Source organism: Vulpes vulpes, chromosome 12 (assembly GCF_048418805.1).
Source record: "Vulpes vulpes isolate BD-2025 chromosome 12, VulVul3, whole genome shotgun sequence".
In the NCBI taxonomy this organism is placed as follows: domain Eukaryota; kingdom Metazoa; phylum Chordata; class Mammalia; order Carnivora; family Canidae; genus Vulpes; species Vulpes vulpes.
In genome coordinates, this window is record NC_132791.1 from 133,120,904 (window position 1) to 133,138,008 (window position 17,105).

General features: G+C 56.7%; 1 protein-coding gene across 26 annotated transcripts in view; it reads right to left on the reverse strand.

Moving 5' to 3' along the window:
* The window catches only part of MINK1 (misshapen like kinase 1), a 41,717-nt gene that overhangs the window by 14,791 nt on the left and 9,821 nt on the right, over window positions 1-17,105 (reverse strand). For 24 of the 26 annotated variants that reach the window (XM_026005291.2, XM_072730085.1, XM_072730084.1 and 21 more), the window contains exon 2: window positions 448-513. In XM_026005291.2, coding sequence (XP_025861076.1) covers window positions 448-513 — 66 coding nt within the window. Of the gene's footprint in view, window positions 1-447; window positions 514-3,445; window positions 3,539-17,105 lie in introns of those variants that run through there. The other 2 variants (XM_072730086.1, XM_072730077.1) reach the window with 2 other exon arrangements.

A 17,105-nucleotide genomic window follows, 5' to 3' on the forward strand; every position in this document is an offset into this window, starting at 1 on the left:
TGGGAGTTCTAGAAAACCACTTCTCCTCTGCAAGAGGTCCTGGGACTCCACCAACCTGAGGCTGGGTCTCACTGTGGTCTTGGAAGGAGCCAAAGCTGAACCGGGGCCTGAGCTCTGCTCTGAACTCTCAGGTGAGCCCCGACACATGCACGTAAACATGCACACACACACACACACACACACACCACCGCCCCCTGCGCTCCTCCCCACACCCACCAGGCCCCAGGCCTACACCTGCTGCACTCAGGACTCATTGAGACTCAGCACACAGGCCAGCAAGAACACCCCACTTCTTGGGCCTCCTTCCTGCATTGCTTTTACCCTCCCTCCCCCTCTCCCAGCACCCCTCAAAGTCCCCAGACCTAGGGCCGATGACCCACTCCCGCCACCCATGTCCTAAGGGGCCCCATGGAGGAGCGCCACGCTCCTGCACCATTAGCGCCTCACCTTGTACACCTGTCCATAAGTTCCATTGCCGACCACTTCCACCAGCTCGAAGATTCCAGCAGGGTCCTGTGGGGAGGGAAGGGGCAGGAGGGAGAAAGAACAAGGTGTCAGGGCTGGAGAACAGGACAATGTGACCAGGGAGCGGAGAGAGGGATTCAGTCAGATGAGTGAGCACAGGTGTATCACAAGGGGGCTGCAGGGAACCAGACGGCCAGCCGTGCTTCTGGAGAAGTCAGAAGGGGAAGAGATGACAGCGCCAGAGCCTAGCTGGCCTTCCACACGTGCCCCTGATCCCATATGCCGAACCCTGAGCGGCTGCACCCTCATCTGCAAAATGGGGGTGTCCAGTGCATGTCTCTGGAGCTGGGGTCAACTGTAAATGACGCGATAGCCATAATGAGCTCCAAGCGGTGCCTGGCATAGAGAGTGTGTAATAAAAGGTAATCATCACTGTGATGGTTTTTTAAAAGCAGGGGTGAGGGAAGCTAGCAGGCCAGAAATCCAGAAGCACCCTCCACCTGGCCCTTTCCTGCTTCTTCCCCAATCCTCCTGAGACCCAGGGCAGGAGAGCAGGGGACAGAGAGAGGGCCTCTGGGGGTGGGGGTGAAGCCCTTGTACGTGCCTGCTCTCTGGAGCCAGGAGGTGCCAGGAAGAGACTCGAAGGAGCAGACAAAGCCTCCATAGAGGCTCACTGCCTGCTGGACCGAGGGCAGGGCAGCAGGTGCAGCTGCGGGGAGGCCACCCACACTCTCTGGGCAGGCCTTCCTTCAGCCACCTGCAGGCTGGACATGTGGGACCCATAGTGAGGACGTCACCAAAAACAATTCTGGGCCAATCATCTGAGAAGCACCTAAACTGAAACTCCTTTCTCCCCGGTTCTGAAAACCAGGATAGGATTTCTGGAAAACAGAAGAACCCTTCTCCACTCCTTGGCCACCACCAGCGAAGGGAAGCTGCCGTGAACGAGTTGGATGGCGGGGAGACAGTGGCGAGGCCTCTGAAGACGGTATCTATGCCCACTTCTCAGCAAGGGAAATGAAGGCCGGACCACGCCCCGCTCCCTGCACGGCCCCCTGGGCACGTGTTACTGCGCACCCCAACTGGGCACTTGGGTGGGTGTCAGCTCCCGGAGGGACGGGGCCGAGCCTCCTGGTGCTGGGCTCGCTCACTCAGTTCCGGCTGAGGCTGCCCCCAAACCAAAACATGATGACATAACCACCTGACCCGGGGCTGAGAACACAGCAGGCCCCATGGGAAAGGGAGAAACTGTCACTGCAGGGGGACGGCACAACCAGGGGCCTGCGCAGGCTCTCATCTGCCCCCCGCAGAAGGGCTCATCTGCTCGGGGGGGGCCTCTGAACTCCGCCTGTTGGGAAGTCCCTCCTTATATCTACTGAGCTTTCCCAGGGGGTCGGAGACAGAATGGGGACTCATGGCTGGGATCTCAGGACGTTTCTGCCCAAATGGGGAAGCAGGATGGACTGGAGAGGCCTAACCTCGCACATGGGCGGGCCTAGTTCTGTGACCTCACACCCAATCCGATCAGGCCTCCTCCTCAGAGGCGAGGGGAGAGCCTCGAGGAATGCAGGGCAAAGCAGGCCTCAGGTCAGACTCCATTTCCGGGGCAGCTCTGTGGTGGCGCCAAGCCTGTTTCCTGACCCACAAACCAGTGCCTCCAGGGAAGGGCGATGGGGGGACAAAGCCACAAACCCTCGGGCAAACCTGTGACGGCATCGTGGGGCCCAGCCCCTGGCACAGAGCAGCTCCAGAGGGCTCCCCACCCTGGGCCAATGCAGGACCTGCTCCCCACCTATTGCTACCCCTCCTCCCCTCCAAACATCCCCGTTCCTGCTGTCTTCCTCTAAATGCTGGGCAGCCCCTCCTCAGTCCTCACTGCTCTTCCTTCTCACTCCTCCTCGTTGTCCTCATCCCTCCTCATCCTCACCCCTCCTAGGTCCTCGCCCCTCCTCCGTCTGTGGCCCAGGTTCACCCTCCTGCCCTTCCTCCTGTGTGCAAGTCGGCAGGGCCCTGTGGCTCTCAGAAGAGACCTAACACCTCAGTGTCTTGTATTCAAAGTTGCCTCATCATTAACCACCCAATAAATACTTTCTGAGTGAGTGTCTACACCCACCCAGGGCCAGCCTAGGCCCTAATGAGGGGAGATCTGTCAGGCAACTTTCTCTTCCTTCATTAACTGTTAAACATTTATTGAGCACCAGCTGGGTGACAACTCCCCAGTCAGGCGCAAAGGGAGCTCAGTGACACACGAGAAACACGGAAGGTCCGGGACAGACCTTGAGACTTACAGGCCAAGTACCTCAATGAGGACAGGCAGCCGTCAAGGATTTTGTGCCAGAGCAGGCAAGCACCAGGAGGCTGCCTAGCAGAGCCTAGGGGGTCTTGGGCATCAGCTGTGTCCTGAGTGAACAGCTAACTGCCTGGGGCCTTTCTGATGCACAGAGCGGGGGCTGCACTGGGTGAGGGGTCCGTTGCACGGCTTCAGGGACAGAACTAAAGCCGGGCAGGGCATGTAAGGCCAGCTCCTGGAGAAGACAGTGCAGAATGGAGGGGCGCTCTGGAGGCTGCGTCCGAGGTCAGCTGGCCACAGGAAAGTGAGAGCTTGTGTGTGTGTGTTGGGGGCGGGGGGGCGCGACAAGCTGGGTGGGGCCAGGCCGGGGACAACACTGTGGTCTGGTCGCTGACTTTGCAAGGTTGGGAGACATCAGGAGGTTAGAAACGAGAATCTAGAGACAAAGACAGAGAGTGGACAACCAGGCTGAGCTATAGGGACAGATAAACAGAAGAGCCCAGTGCTCAACACTGGATGGCAGGACAGATGGGCATACAGGCCCGAGGAAAGCCCTGCCGGCCCCCAGCTTGGGGCAGCACTGGGAACCGATGTGGGAACCGCAGCTGGGGGCCAGGGGGCAGAAGGCCAGCGACTGGGGTGGGGGTGGGGGCTACAGGCGAGGAGGAAGGGAGCCTACGGGCACAGTACCCTGTGCCGAATCCTGGCCAGGTGCAACGGGAAACAGATGACATGGCAGCAGGGTCGGACAAAGGGTTTTCAAAACGGGAAGCTCTCTCATGCCTGTGGAAGGGAAGAAGAGACGACAAGGACCGGGGAAGCTTGCCGGATGGATTTCTTGGCCTCAAGTGTACACATGTGCATACGTCCCCCGCGGGGTTTCCAGCCGTGCTGCTGCTGCTACGGTCCCGGTTGGGTTTCGCCCCTACAGGCCTGAGCATTCACAGGGCCTGATTCAGGTGGGATTTGTGCACGGATCTGGCTTCACATGTCCGTGAGCTCAGCCATTCTGTTACCAGGGGTGTGCAGGCGCCTATGGAGGCAGTCCTGGCCCCCCTGACCCACCCTGCATGCGGGCCCAGCTCCTTGATCATGCTGCAGAAGTGGTCTCCATCTCTTCCTCTGGGTGCTCAAACTCTGTTGTCAGCAGCTCGGTTCTTGTCCAGCCAGATGCTGGGAGGTGGGGAGGGCCAGGGACAAGGGTACAGATAACTAACAAGAGGAGGGAAAGAGGAAAGGAGGGGTTGAACATGAACACTGTTGGAATAAGTTAAAGACCCAAGTAAACAGAAAGATTTCCCATGTTCATGGATCAGAAGGCTTAATACTGTTAAAAGCTACAGATTTGCACTTCTATCAAAATCCCAGCATTTTTACAGAAGTTAACAAGTTTATCCTAATGTCATATGGAAATGCAAGGGATCCCACAGAGACAGTCTTGAAAAAGAAGAACAAAGTTGGAGGATTCACACTTTCTTTTTTTTTTTTTTTTGGATTCACACTTTCTGACGTCAAACTTACAACAAAGCTAGAGTCATCAAGACAGATACAGCGTAATGACAGACACACAGATCAATGGACTAGAATTGAGAATCTAAAATTTAACTCTTAAATTTGTGGTCAAGTGATTTTCAACAAGACTATCAAGGCACTCAATAGTCTTTCCTTTTCTTTATTTTTTTTAAGACTTTATTTATTTGAAAGAGAGAGAGAGAGAGAAGAGAGAACATGAGCAGGTTGAGAGAGAAACACACTACCTGCCAAGCAGGGAGTCCCATGTGGGGCTCAATCGCAGGACCCTGAGATCATGACCTGAGCCCAAGGCAGACACTTCACTGACTGAGCCATCAACATGCCCTGCAATAGTCTTTTCAACAAATGGTGCTGGGACAACTTGAGCATCCACATGCAAAAGAATGAAGCTGGATTCCTACCTGATACCATAAAAATTTTAACTTAAAATGAATCACAGACCTAAAAATGTAAGCTCTAAAATCATAGAAATATTTTTTCTCCTGCCCCCTAAAGCCATGGAAATCTTAAAACACAGGAGTAAATCTTTACTACCTTGGATCAGGCAATGGTTTCTTTTCTTTTCTTTTCTTTTTTTCTTTTTTTAAGATTTTTCCCATTTATTTATGACAGACACAGAGAGTGACAGAGAGAGAGAGGCAGAGACACAGGCAGAGGGAGAAGCAGGCTCCATGCAGGGACCCGATGTGGGACTTGATCCCGGTTCTCCAGGGTCACGCCCCAGGCTGAAGGCAGCGCTAAACCACTGGGCCACCAGGGCTGCCCCAGGCAATGGTTTCTTACAAATAACACCAAAAGCATACGCCAAAAAAGAAAAAAAACACCTAAGTTGGATTTCCTAAAAATTTAAAACTTTTGTGCTTCGGGGGACACCAGCAGGAAAGTGAAAAGGCCACATAATGAGAAAAAATATTTTATGTTATATATCAGATAAGGGAGTTATATCTGGAAAGGGACTTGTATCCAGAATATAAAAAGGACTCCCTAAGAATAACAATAAAAGGACAAATAAGCCAATTAAAAAATGGGCAAAGGATCTGAATAGACATTTCTCCAAGGATATATAGTGCCCAAGAAGCACACGAAAAGACTGACTTCAGTCACAAGAGACATTCGAACCCAAACCACACAAGATAGCACTTCACAGCTGCTGAGACGGCTACGATCACAAGGACAGACAACAACAGGTACTGGCAGGGACATGGAACCCTCATACGCTGCTGGTGGGAATGTAAAATGGTGCGGCCACTCTGGGAAACAGCTAGGCAGTTCCTCAAAATGTAAACAAAGAGTTATCACATGACCCCACAAGTACGCGACCGGGAGGACTGAAAGCACATGTGCACAAAAGAAATCCGTACGTGCAGCGTTCACAGCAGCTTTACTCACGACAGCTGGAGTAGCAGTAACCCCAACGTCCACCAACTGATGGACGGATAAATGTGATGTATCCATATGACAGTATTATTTGGCAATGAAAGAATAGGGAGCACTGACACTCACTACAACACGGATGAACCTGGAAAACATGGGAAGTGAAAGAAGCTGATCAAAAGGCCACATGGGGATGCCTGGGTGGCTCTGCGGGTGACTGTGCGCCTTGGGCTCAGGTCGTGATCCTGGGTCTTGGAATCGAGTATCGCACTGGGATCCCTGCAGGGAGCCTGCTTCTCCCTCTGCCTGTGTCTCTGCCTCTCTGTGTGTGTCTCATGAATAAACAAAACCTTTCAAATAAATAAATAAATTTTAAAAATTTAAAAACCAGAAAACTGTAAAAAAGAAAAATAAGCCTAAGAGAACTTCCCACAGCACTTAATAAATTACTCTGATTAGTGACAGTCTCCGTGCTAGGCAAGCGACCCTAGGAACATGGAAGGGAACCCTCAGAGTGCTTTCGGTCTATTAACACATTTGAAAGAGTCCTGAGCCAAACACAGAAAATTATAAAATATAACACTTGAGTGATTAAGAGTTAGGGAACTTGGGTTCCACCTCCTGGCTCTGTGGCTAACAGGCTGTGTGTTTGGGAACGAGTCACTTAATTTCTCCGGGTTCCCTTTCAACAAAGTAAGAAAACCTCCCCAGCGCTCACCCCATGCCTGCAAATGCTGCAGGCCACACCCTAGGCAGCTGCCACCTAAGGGCCGTGTGCTCCCACCCCACGTTATGCCAGGGGCCGTGAAGCTCAGGACACCGCAGTGAATCAGTGTAGGAACGCGGCCGTCCCTCTGCTTGTGCTCCGGGGGTGTGCAGTCAGTGGCTGCTGCAGCTAGGCTCTCAGGGAGGAGTTGCCTGCAGGCTTCTGACCGGGTGGAGCATGCGTGCCCCCAACACCATGGTGGTTAAGGGTCAACTGTACTTTTGTGGTGCAGGGAAAGGGACAGTCCGTACTGCTGTGTCACTCCCGAGAGCCTCTGTACCTAAGCACTTCTTACGCCCCCATTCCCCATACATTCCAACCTCACAGAGCTTTCAGTGCATAGGGAAGCAGCGGAGGGCGTCATACAAGCGCTGGAATCTGTGACTGATGCACAGGATGGGAGATAGGCACCCGATGCCTTGGGGAGGTCGCTGCCTCAGGGAGGTCACTGTGGCACAGCCAGGGTATGGGGTGCTGTGCCCTGCCCCCGCCACCTCATGGGGGCTGCACCCAGGCACTGCTGCCACCTGCACACTCGGGACACCACTCCCCAGGGACCACGGCCCCTTGACCTGTTTCCTTCCAGCACCAGGCCCATGTGAGTGCATGGGAGCGACTTGGATGCTGGTGACCTAACGCGTGACCGGCAGGCCAGATGCAGCAAGGGGAGCTTCATGCCAGAGGCCCGGGGATAAAGCGCTGGAGGCAGAAGAGGTAGCAGCCTGGCCCGGGGGCACCCAAGGGCACAGAACTGAGGGGGCGGTCCCATCACACTCTCTTCCTCTTAAAACCTGGCTTTTCTCTCTATTTTTTTTTCCTTGAAAGAGACAGCACCTACAGCAGGGGTGTAGGGGGCAGAGGGAGAGAGAGAGATTCTCCAGCAGAGTACCCACTGAGTGTGGAGCAGGACCCAAGGCTCCATCCAGGACCTTGACATCATGACCTGAGCCGAAATCAAGAGTCCAATGCTCAAATGACAGAGCCACCCAGGTGCCCCTTACATCCCCCTTTAAAGAGGTCACCGGAGTCAGTGACCCCAGCAAGGCCCCACATGCCCTGGAAGCACTGCCTTTGGCTCTAGGACCCTCCCACTCCCACTCTCCCACCCCACCCCCACCCAGCACTGGGCACAGGCCGGGGGCCCAACAAACATCAGTAAGCTACAGTGGAGCCCGGTGCCTGGATCCTTCTCAAGGTACCCACTCATCCCTTTGTACCCACTCAGCTGGCCAGGACAGACCTGGGTGCACACTGGCCTTGGCTCCTTGTCCCCTGCGCTGTGGGCTCTCCAGGGGCACCCCAGGCTCACCCAAGCTCCTAAATTGGGACCGAATGGAACTCTGATAACCAGCCAGGCCACCAGTCGGGGCCTGGGGGCCCAGCGCCAGCTGGCACTTTCCTTCCTGTCCCCCAGAACCTAGAGCCGTTTCATGCAGCGGTGGGACAAACGTTAGGTTCTGTACATATGAAGGCTGGGACCACCTCCCAAAAGAAACACACGGGGGGTTCACCATCCGGCCTAGAGACTGCGGTGTGGTCGGGGGCAGGGGCAGTCACGGAAGACTGGGTTCAAGGAACAGAGGGCCAGGGTGGGGGTAAGTGACAGGGTCAGGGACCTAGAAACGGACAGGAGGGCTCCACAGTCCCAGAGTGGTCTAGGGGAAGAGGGGCAGGTGACCGAACAGGCAAAGGGCTGCCAGCACTCTAGGGTGGGAGTGACAATTCTTGTAAGAGGCCCAGACCTGGCAGGGTTGATGCTGGTGTCCGGGCCTGTCCTCCAGTGGCCTTCAGATCGCCGTGCCCACAGGTGGACGCCACTTCCTCGGCATCCACTCTGCCTGCAGACAAAACCCGCGAGCTGTAGGGGGTCCATGAAGGGCTTTAAGGACACACAGTTGCTAACAATATTAGCCACAGCTGTTTTAAGTGCCTGTCAAACAATGCCTCTCTAAACCTGGCTCTGCCTTCTAGGAGCTTCTAAGTCAGACACCAACAGGGAGAGGAAAGAACGAACATGTGGACGAGTCACCCATGCTGCAACGTGAGGCATCAGGCCGCGGCGGGACAAGAAGGCAGGATGGGACAACGCACCCCCTCCTCTTCTGCTGACCCGTGGGTCTTTTTTAAGATTTTACTTTTTAAAAGTAAGCTCTGTGCCCAACATGAGGCTTCAACTCACAACCTCAGATCAAGAGTCACATGCTCCTCCAACTGAGCCAAAGCAGGAAGGGTCCATCCACTCAGAATTCCCAAGCAACTCTAGGAGGCTTTCCAGTGGCAGAAAGAAAGAGAGGCAGAAAGAAAGAGAACCATAAGGCCTGGTGAAGGGCCGCAAGTCCCTGGGAAAGAGATGGGGGAGGGCTGGTCTGTCCTGCGCGGCAGGCCCAGCCCTGATTATTCACTGGGATGCGTGCTGGCAGGTCCCTCGGCCATAACCTGGGCTCAGATGTGCCCTCCAGCCCTGGACAGGAGGCGGGGCCTTGGGGGTGAGGGGGCCACGTCCCCACTGCCAGGAGACAGGTTCACCAGGGAACCTGTGGGAGACACAGACAGGGAAGGGGCTCTAGGGGCAGAGGGAGGACCTGTGGTCCACAGAGGGACCCAATGAGAGCTGCACACCTCTCGGGCCAGGAAGAGCGGGCTACCAGGGCCCGGGGAGCCTCTGTTCACCTGGGGCTGAGACTGGGCCAGGTGCTGCGGCCTCCCAGAGAAAGACAAGAGGCCTGTTAGCCCGAGCTCTTCCTGTGACTCCACAGGCCCACCCAGAGAGGAAGAGGGGCAAAGGCCCTGTGGCACCAGGACCCAGGCTGGGGAGGAGCCCTCACTCCCAGGAGCTGGGCAATGGTCACAGAGCCACCCCCACAGCCCTGGCACCTCAGTGCTAAAACAGAGGCACGTGCAGCTTCAGATCTGCCCTCAGCCCCAGTGCCAACCCCAGGACTACAGGGAGACCAGAGCAGTGGAAAGGGCTGTGGGGCGGGGCTGCCCACAGAGACACAGGGCACCTTGGTGCCAGCAGAGCCATGGAGAGGGCAGTCCTCCCACAGAGGCATGCCACCCCATCCTCCACTGAGCTGGGAGCAGAAGCAGGCCAACGCCATGTGCATGTGCAAGCCCAAGAGAAGCACGGGGGTGGGTTGGGGGTGGGGTATCTGTGGGAAAGAGTGCGTGTGTGCGTGAGGAAGATGGGAGTGCATGTGGGCTGGTGGGTGGCAGGAGTCTTCTCACATCACCTCCTCCTCCCAGCCCAGCAGAGACTAGATGCCCTCCCAGGGAAGCCAGTCTGGGGGGAGGCATCCCTAGCTCCTATCCCAGGAAGCAGGCTCAAAGCCAAAGCCCATAACAGAGAGACAGGGGACAGGCTCCCAGTGGAGAAGGAAGCCCATCCAGGAGAGGAGCCAGCAAAACCTGAGGGAGAAGGAAGGAAAAGAGGTGAGGCCCTCACCACCCCCTCGGCTGCCCCACCCAGTAGTAAACAAAACCTGCACAAACTCCCTCCTCATATTCACCACCCTCCAAGACCAACCTTCTATCCCCAGTCTCTGTTCCCCAGGGAGGCTGAGCCCTCAGTTCTCTGAACCGGACAACCCGGATGGTTTCTGTGCTGGGGGCGGGAACTTCGAGTCCCTCCTCCTGGGTCTCTGCTGCAGAAGCACACTCACGTGACCTGGACCTGCATGCATACAGAGGCAGACACAGGTCCAGACACGACGCATGCACAAGCACAGACACCACTACTGGGGAGGCAGCGAGGGAAGCAAGGAGGCGGAAGCAGCTCCCTGCCGCCTGCATGCCCAGCTCCCATGGACACAGGGTAGCCTCGGTGGCCTCGAGGGAGTAGAGGGGAGGCCCCCAGGAGCTGGAGACAGTGCAGGGGAAGTCAGGGAGGGCGGGAGGGGCCAGAACGCCAGCAGTGATGCTGGTTCTAAAATGGCCACAGACAAGGCAGGGGACAGATGGTCCCTTTCTGCCGTGGCACTGGAGAAGAGGGGAAAGGGAAAAGAAAAAATAAATATCATCACAGTCAGAAATTTAAAAATAGACCCCAAACCCTAAACGATGAACAGCTTGCTTCTGAGGTTCCACCTGCCTCCAGAGGATTCTGGGGAGAGGGAGGGGTGAGGCCTGAAGGGCACCCCCTGCCCAGAGCCGCCTCCCCAGCCTTCCCTCTGGGCCCCGGCTGCAGGGGCACCTTGACCTTGGCCCTGCCACAGAAGCGCTTTTGTCCGTGACCAGCAGAACCCCTTCTGTCACCTCATACCCGGGGGCAGCGCAGCCACCACCCCAAACTCTGGCACCCCACAGTCACCATGTCAGGTACACCTCAGACTTGCAGGGGGCCAGGCATGACTATCACCCCATTTCACAGACGAGAAAACCAAGGGGTCCAAGGACTTTCATATTTGCTGCAGTGCAGCTGGTGGCAAATCCAAGGGGGCATCTTGCGGCCAAGTTGCACTACCCTGGTCCCTAGGGCTCTGTCCGCCCCCCTAGATGACACACGCAGACACACGCCGTGGGCGGGCCAAAGAGGCTCTTCCTCAGGCTCAGATCTGACCGCCTAAGGCCAATCTCCCAGGCATGGCTCATCTGGAGCCTCGCCAACCCCACTTCAACTCCACCTTGGGGTCATCTGTTTCCTGCTGGTGTGGGGGCAAGGCAGAGGGGCAGGCGCCCTGCACACCTCAGGACTTCTCTGGGTTCTTCTATACCACTGCACCCTTGCTAACTGCTCACTCCCTTAAGCACAGCACTTCGCCCTGCCCTGAAGCTGCGTGCCCTGTCCATCCTCCAGGATGCTTCCCACTGACCACCTGCTTCCACGGGGCCCTGTGGTGCCACCAACTATATTCTTGTGATTACGTTTCTGTCTGTCTCCTGTGCTAGGCCCTTCTTAGGAGTCAGGGCCACATTCAAAACCTGCCTGTTAAATGAATATAGAAATAAAAGAAAGCTGGTGTTCCCTAGAAAGGCCTTCCTTCCTCTTTAGAGCAATCAATGGTTTCTAACACTAGTTTTGGGTTTATCTCCATTCTTCCAAAACTAATCCATGAATATTCACTTAAAAGCAATGCACTAGGGCAGCTGCTAAAAGCAAATCTCTTTTTGTCATGGGGATCAGCACCCTATAATTTATATGCATAATAAAGATGTGTCACTAGAAAGTAGACTTTCTTAAAACAACAAACTCCTATATAGTTGACAAAACCCAAACAAGAACATGATTCTTTTTTTTTAAGTAGGCTCTGTGCCCAACATGGGGCTTGAACGCATCATCTTGACATTAAGAGCTGCACGCTCGCTCTAGCGACTGACCCAGCCAGGCACCCCTGAATAAGAACATCAGTAAGGATCCAAAGACTGTGTATGGCCACTAGGCAAGGAGAGTTCAAGGGGAAGCATCCTGGAGGAGAAAGAGGCAGGCAGAGGCTGGGTTGGGTGAGAGGGGCCAAGGTCCTCCCCACCCAGAAGACAGCTCCTGGCTCCAGGGAGGGTCAGAGGTGCAGGAGGGTGGGGGGTGGGAGGCCGCAGCCCCAGAGAGCAGCACAGCAGGCAGGGGAGTAAGCACAGCAGGCAGTGTGTAAACCGGAGGCCTGGCCGGGGTTCTGATGCCACCACGTAACAGGGCGTCCAGGAACTCACCTCCAAGAGCCTCTCCTAGTCTACCCAGTTCTAACACACAAGAATTTTTGGATGTGAGGACATTCTGAAATCCACCAAGGGCTACACATTTGCACAGAATCGTTCTGAAGAGACTGCGCCCAGAGAACCGGGGGAAACTGGGTCAAAAGGTGACTTAGTAACACTGTCGGTGGCCCCAGGATATAGGGTGAAGAGCAGCAGCGCAGAAGAGAACCCTGATAAAAAGCAGAACTGAGCGTAGGACAGTTAAGGGGCGGGGGTGGGGTGGGAGGGGAGGCAGATCCATGACCCTGGAGGGAGGGGTGACCAGGTGGGCCAACAGGAGGAGGGTCATCTCTATGGAGGGGGGAGGGGAAGGAAGAAGAGGAGGGGGAGGGGAGATGGGGAAGAAGGGGGAGGAAGAAGAAAGGGGAGGAGAAGGGGGAGGGGAAGAAGAAGGAAAGGAGAATGGGGGAGAGGAGGAGGAGAGGAGGAGGGGGAGCAGGCGATGGCAGAGGGCTGGCAGGGGTGGGAGGGGACCACACCCCATTCCCCATTCCGCCCATTCCCCATTCCCAGTGTGAGCCAAGTGGTGGAGGGGGGCTGACAGAGAAGGACCTCAGCAACCTGGCCGGGGTAACAAGGCTTCTCACCGTAGCACAAACAAATCATTATCCCTCACTGCCAACCTCCTCCTGAGGGAATCAGGTGTCTGCATGCCTCTGAGGGAAGGGACAAGGAAACCTGCGGCCTATCTGGGCAGCGGGGGAAGGTGCTGGCTGGCTGAGCAGCAGGGCCACTCTTGAATCTCAGGGTCGTGAGTTCGGGCCCCAGGTGCGCAGAAATGACTTTAAAACATAATAAATAAATAAGTAAGTAAATAAAAATGGTTGTAGACAGGAGGCCAACCAGGTGTGGTGAGGGCCCTGGGGATAGAACCACCAGGACTCAGGAGGAAGGGCAGGAAGGGTGGGAAGAGCAGGAAGGGAGGGAAGGGCAGAGGACAGGATGCTGAGTCAGGCAGCACAGCAGGTACAGGGTGAGGTAGGCAGGGAGGGGAGGAGGGTGGCCTGAATCAGCCCAGGAGGACCAGGGCTATCCTCCCAAGGGTGGAGACCAGCCTCTCCTGGGCCCCACCAAGGGCCAGCTCACAGTGGATCACAGCCCGGGGACATGGAGAAGGCAGCAGGACTTCCTGACCAGCAGGATGGAGCCCACATCTCCCTACCTCTCCCACCTGCTCAGCACCTTCCCTGGCCAACTTCCCACCAGGCCAGGCATTCCTGGGCCTAGACAACCCAGACAACCAGAGACCAAAGCCCCATGATGAATGGACCAGAGTGCTGCCCTCCTTGGTGGGGCATGCCTGCACAGTACCCCTGCAGGCACTGAGCCGAAGCCCCGGTGGCCTGGAGCAGGGAGGCCCTCTGTCTCCAGGCCCAGGGAACCTAGCAGCCCCAGCCCCCAGCCTGCAATCTACAATCGAGCCTTTCAATAAGCACTTTGCTCCCTTCTGTACCGGGGGCCTGGGTCTCAGACCCTAACAGAGCCAAGCATCCCCCTCAGGGCACCTGGGTGACACCTAGGCTCTCCCCCACACGCCCAGTGCTTCTTCTGGGTGGCTCCTGGCCAGGAGCTTCTGTGCAGAGGGCAGGGCGCAGGCCTTTGGCTCAGGGGAAGGACAGACAGAAGTTTCAAGTTCAAATCGTGGATCCTGAAGCTGCTCTGTCTTCCAGGGGAGCGGGAGGACTCTCGGGCTTGGTGGAGGGCTCTAGGGCAGGGAAAAGGCAGCCAGCCGCGCTCCCACCTGGGGGGCCCGGTGACTCAGCCACCCACAGCTGAGGACAACAGGCATGTCCACAGACCCCAGGAGATATCCTTGCTGAGCCTTTCTTTCATAAGAGTGATCAGGTGGCTCCGACCTCCAGCGAGCAGTCACCCACACGTCAGCCACACTTCTGTTTCACCATCATAGCTGCCCCATGAGGGGGTCTGGCCACCCTCATGTGACAGATGACAAAAATGAGGCAAAGGAGTAAAGACGGCCTTGACAACAGTCACCCCATCAGTGATGAAGCAGGGTGTGAATTCAACTCTGTCTCCGGGGCCCGTGCTCTAGTCCAGACCCTTCCTGTGCCCCAGGTCAGTCCTCACTGGTGTGGCCACTCTGCCCTGGGTGCCAGCAGGCTCGAGGACTAGTCCCTAGACTGTGTGGGCCCTGAGGTCTGCTTCGGACAGGCCTGGAGACCTGCTGAACCCTCCTCTAGCATCTGCTGCGTCCTTCCCAGATGTGCAACCCAAGCCCACACCCCAACCTCACCCACAGGGGTCTCTGCAGTAGGTGCTGGTATCCCCCAGACGAGCTGGGCTGTCATCCTGGGCTATCCCACCCTGGCCTCTCTCTCAGCTCCCTCTTGCCCAGCTTCACACACACAACAGCGTGGGGTGAGCGTGCCTTGCGTGTTTACAGTGCCGAGAACAAAGAGCACACCACCTAGGCAGCACTCCCAGACTTCCAGGAAGAAAGAGGGAAATAGGGAGGGGGAGCCTGGATCTGAAGGACCCCGGGGATCACCTGGTCCAGCAGGCCTGGGAGCCCACATGCATCAGGTTACCTGGGTGAACACACCCGGGCTCTGTGGGGTGCAGGGGCCGCCCCAGGGGCAGGGCCTGGGCACTTGAAGGATAAAAACATTTCCCAGGTGACTCCGACCACCTGATTAGACCCCCTGCTCTCATCCCCTCATTCTGTGAGCAAGGAAACCATATCCCAAAGAGATGACACTCACCCTGGAAACGAAAGACGGACCTGAAACCAGAACCAGGGCTCCTGGTTCCTGAGGCCGCTTTCGCTCTGAGTGTCATGCTGCCTACGGCCTTGCAGGGCAGCTCTCCGGAGACGTCAGCTCGGCCCCATCTGAGAAGGTCGTGAGGCCAGGGCAGGGGCTGGGATGGCAGCAGGAATGTCATTGCCCCCTTGGGAGACACACGTGACCTGCTCAGAACATACCCTCGACCCTAGGCTGCCCAAATACCCAGAAGCCTGTAGGTCCTCCTGCGGCCATGCTGCACAGCAGGGTGCTGGGCACGCGAGTCCTGGCAGTCGGGTTGGACAGGCTCCACAGTGGACCTCCATAGGCACTTTGGAGAAGTACCCAGCCCTCACGAGCTCACTCCACACAGGCACCACAGCCGCGTCCCCCTTTCCTTAGCGAGCAGCGGCGCTGACCACACCCAGGCAGTGGGTGAGGCCCCCAGGGACAGCGCAAGGGCCCCCCCGAGGACGGCGGGGCTCCTAGGGCTGAGTGAGCACCAGCCAAGGAGAACCACAGTTCCTGATTCACACCTGGCTCAATGTGAGGAAAAAGGAGAGATGGCCCTGAGCAGGGCTGAGGGGAGAAGAGCCTGGAAGCCCCGGCGAATATGTGCAGCCCCCCCCAGGCTGTGCATACGAGGCAGAGGAAAAGTCCTCGGGTTTGGGAGCCAGCACACAGACTGGTGACCCAGGGATAAAGCCTCAAGAGCGTACTCTAAGTCCCAGTGCCCACGCCACGAGCTGTGGCCCTGAGGCCTAGACTCTGACCTGTAAGGCAGGGCCCCTGCAGCACCAGTCTCCTGCCCTCCCCTCTTTCCCCCTGAAGGTCAATGAAGAAACTGCAAATGGGGTGGACAGAGGAGAGCCAAGAGGCAGGACAGGCCACTGCACCAGTCACCTCTAGTCTAAGAAACCCAACACGACTGTGGGTCATGCTGGGGACCTGCCCAGGGCTTGGGCCCAGGGAGGGATACAGCCTGACCAGCTCCAAACCACACAGGCCTGGAGGTCCAAGAGGGGCATGAGAGGGGCCTGCAGGGCTATGCAATTGCCCCAAAACACCTTCAGCAGGGAGCCACCCCTCCCCCAAGTATGTCACCCCCAGGAGAGCCGCAGCGCCCTGCACGACCCAACCCTAAACATCTCCCTCCTGCACAGGATGTTATCCAGGTCTGAGTTTCCAGCACCCAGAAGGGTTCCCATCAAAACACAAGCATGCACTAGTGGAGCACAGCTTCCAGCCAGAGATGTGCCCCGCACCCCTGGGGAAAGGTGGGACCAGGAGGGACAGAGCTCTCGACCAGTCCACGGCACTCATCACAGGTGGTTTCCTTCCCTTTCTGGACAAACTCCCATCGACGTGGGTGCCCCTCACATGCAAGTGCAGACAGGCTGCTGCACTTGGTTACCCTCGCCCCTCAAGTGACCTTTCCAACCCCCTCCAGCGGACCCCTGGACCCCCAGGATGAGACGTCAGAGCGGAGACAAGCATGGTGTTGCAAGCAGGCGCAAGAGAACCAGAGACAGGAGGGGGCCGGAGGGCCTGACCATGGAAGAGAAGCCCCAACTTCTTCTGCTGCAGGGTCTGCTTGTGGTTCCCGCAGCCACAGCCCCTTCATTTAACCCCCCTTCGGCTGCAGGCTCTGGGGCAGGGGGGGCTTGGGGGCCAGCTGAAGACACACCAACATCTGGGAACTCCCAGGAACCTCTGCATCCATGTCACCTCAGCCCACGCCACAGGTGTTAAGCACCTGCTGTGTCAGGCCCTCCCCTCAACTCCACGGGGGAGTGGGCTAGGGCTGGGATGGAGGGCGGGCGTGCAGCCTCATCCACGGAGCTGCAGCTGGAATGACAAACAGGCTGTGGGCTGGGTCATACACCGGCATGAGGGTTTTCAGTGCCTCCACATCGCACCCTTAATGTGGCTAAGACCCTCAGATTTTAGGTATCTATAACTGCAGTAAAAAACGCTGTTTCCAAGGGAGGAAGAAGACTGTCTTCCTTTCTTCCTGCCGAAGAATAGGCCTCTTTTCTGAATCATTCAGCTCTTGCTTCTAAACTAAATCTTCCAGATTCTTTTTAACATTATTTGATAGAAAGAGAGAGAGAGCATGTGCACACAAACAGGGTGTGGAGGAAGGGCAGAGGCAGAGAGGGAACCCCAAGCAGACTCCAAGCTCACTGTGGAGTCCGACCTGGGGCTCCATCTCATGACCCCGAGATCACAACCTGAACTGAAT